Raw genomic sequence first — 1386 nt, forward strand, 5'->3', positions numbered from 1 at the left:
GGGTGGCTGTGGTGGTTAAAAAGTTTGCAGGGGTGGCTGTGGTGGTTAAAAAGTTTGCAGGGGTGGCTGTGGTGGTTAAAAAGTTTGCAGGGGTGGCTGTGTGGTTAAGAAGTTTTCAGGGGTAGCTGTGGTGCTTAAGATGTTTTCAAGGGTGGCTGTGTGTTTAAGACGTTTGCAGGGGTGGCAGTGTGGTTAAGACGTTTGCAGGGGTGGCAGTGTGGTTAAGAAGTTTGCTTCCCAATCACATGGTTTGAGGTTCAATCCCATTGCGTGGCACCTTAAGCCAGTATCTTCTACCACAGCCCCAGGTTGACCAAACATTTTTAAGTGGATTTGATAGAAACTGAAAGAAGTCCATCATTATTATTATTTAACATCCGTTGTCCATGCTGGCATGGGTTGGATGGTTTGACCAGAGCTGACAAGCTGGGGAGTTAGACCAGGCTCCAGTCTGATTTGGTATGGTTTCTATGGCCGGATGCCCTTCCTAATGCCAACCACTTTACAGTGTGTGCTGGGTACTTTTATGTGGCACTACACAAGTGTTTTTCCATGGCACTGTACAGGCACTATTACACAACCAGAAGGATCAGTCTTAACACTTCTGCTGTGGGTTATGGGTCTTCTTGAGTACAGCAAGGCACCAGATATTTTGGTCCTTTGTTGTCTCACCTGAAAGGTTCAGCTCCCTGAGATTGTTCTTCAGTACTAGAATTACTAGTACTACTACTACTACTGCTACTATGATCTGGCAGGATCATTGGTACGCCAAACAAAATACTTTGTAGCATTTCATCTGTCTTTACATTCTGAGTTCAGATTCTGTTGAGGTTGACTTTTGCCTTTTCATCCTTTTGGGGTTGATAAACAAATTACCTACTGAGCAGTGGCGTTGATTTAATCAACCTACCCCTTCCCCTAAAAAAATTTCAGGCCTTGTTCTATTACTAGAAAGGATTATTATTATTATTATTATTATTATTATTATTGAGTGCATGCCATCAAAGTGACACTGGGATAAAATATATGAAACCCAGTATGCCTGTTATGATTACCCTTCTGATAAGGGTACACCAGGCACATGCATCAGAACCATATGTGCGCGACATGGTAATCTCAAGATAAACAGCGCATGACCTTGCAGTGAGGCCCAGTTAGAATTTTCTTCAGGTCGTGTAGCCCATCCCACTCAAAAGATCCCTGAATAAAGGTTGTTTAAGGATGTTGAACAAAACACCCATGTTTCCAAAAGTGAATTATTCAAACCCCAAAGAATTCCTCTCAACACATGGCTATGATGCTCCCTAACTACTTCTGCTCATGATCAGAGATGCACATATCATCAGTCACTAAGGGACATGCTCAACTGGTTATGGTCAAACAACT

The 1386-nt window shown here is 42.8% G+C and overlaps 1 protein-coding gene across 1 annotated transcript in view; it reads left to right on the forward strand.

Moving 5' to 3' along the window:
• Positions 1 to 1038: 1038 nt before the first annotated feature.
• LOC106879909 (uncharacterized) overlaps positions 1039 to 1386 on the forward strand; it is a 6890-nt gene continuing 6542 nt past the window's right edge. Inside the window, exon 1 of the mRNA XM_014929657.1 lies at positions 1039 to 1068. Coding sequence (XP_014785143.1) covers positions 1039 to 1068 — 30 coding nt within the window. The remainder of the gene's footprint in view (positions 1069 to 1386) is intronic.

The sequence above is a fragment of the Octopus bimaculoides genome, chromosome 3, assembly GCF_001194135.2.
Source record: "Octopus bimaculoides isolate UCB-OBI-ISO-001 chromosome 3, ASM119413v2, whole genome shotgun sequence".
Classification (NCBI taxonomy): domain Eukaryota; kingdom Metazoa; phylum Mollusca; class Cephalopoda; order Octopoda; family Octopodidae; genus Octopus; species Octopus bimaculoides.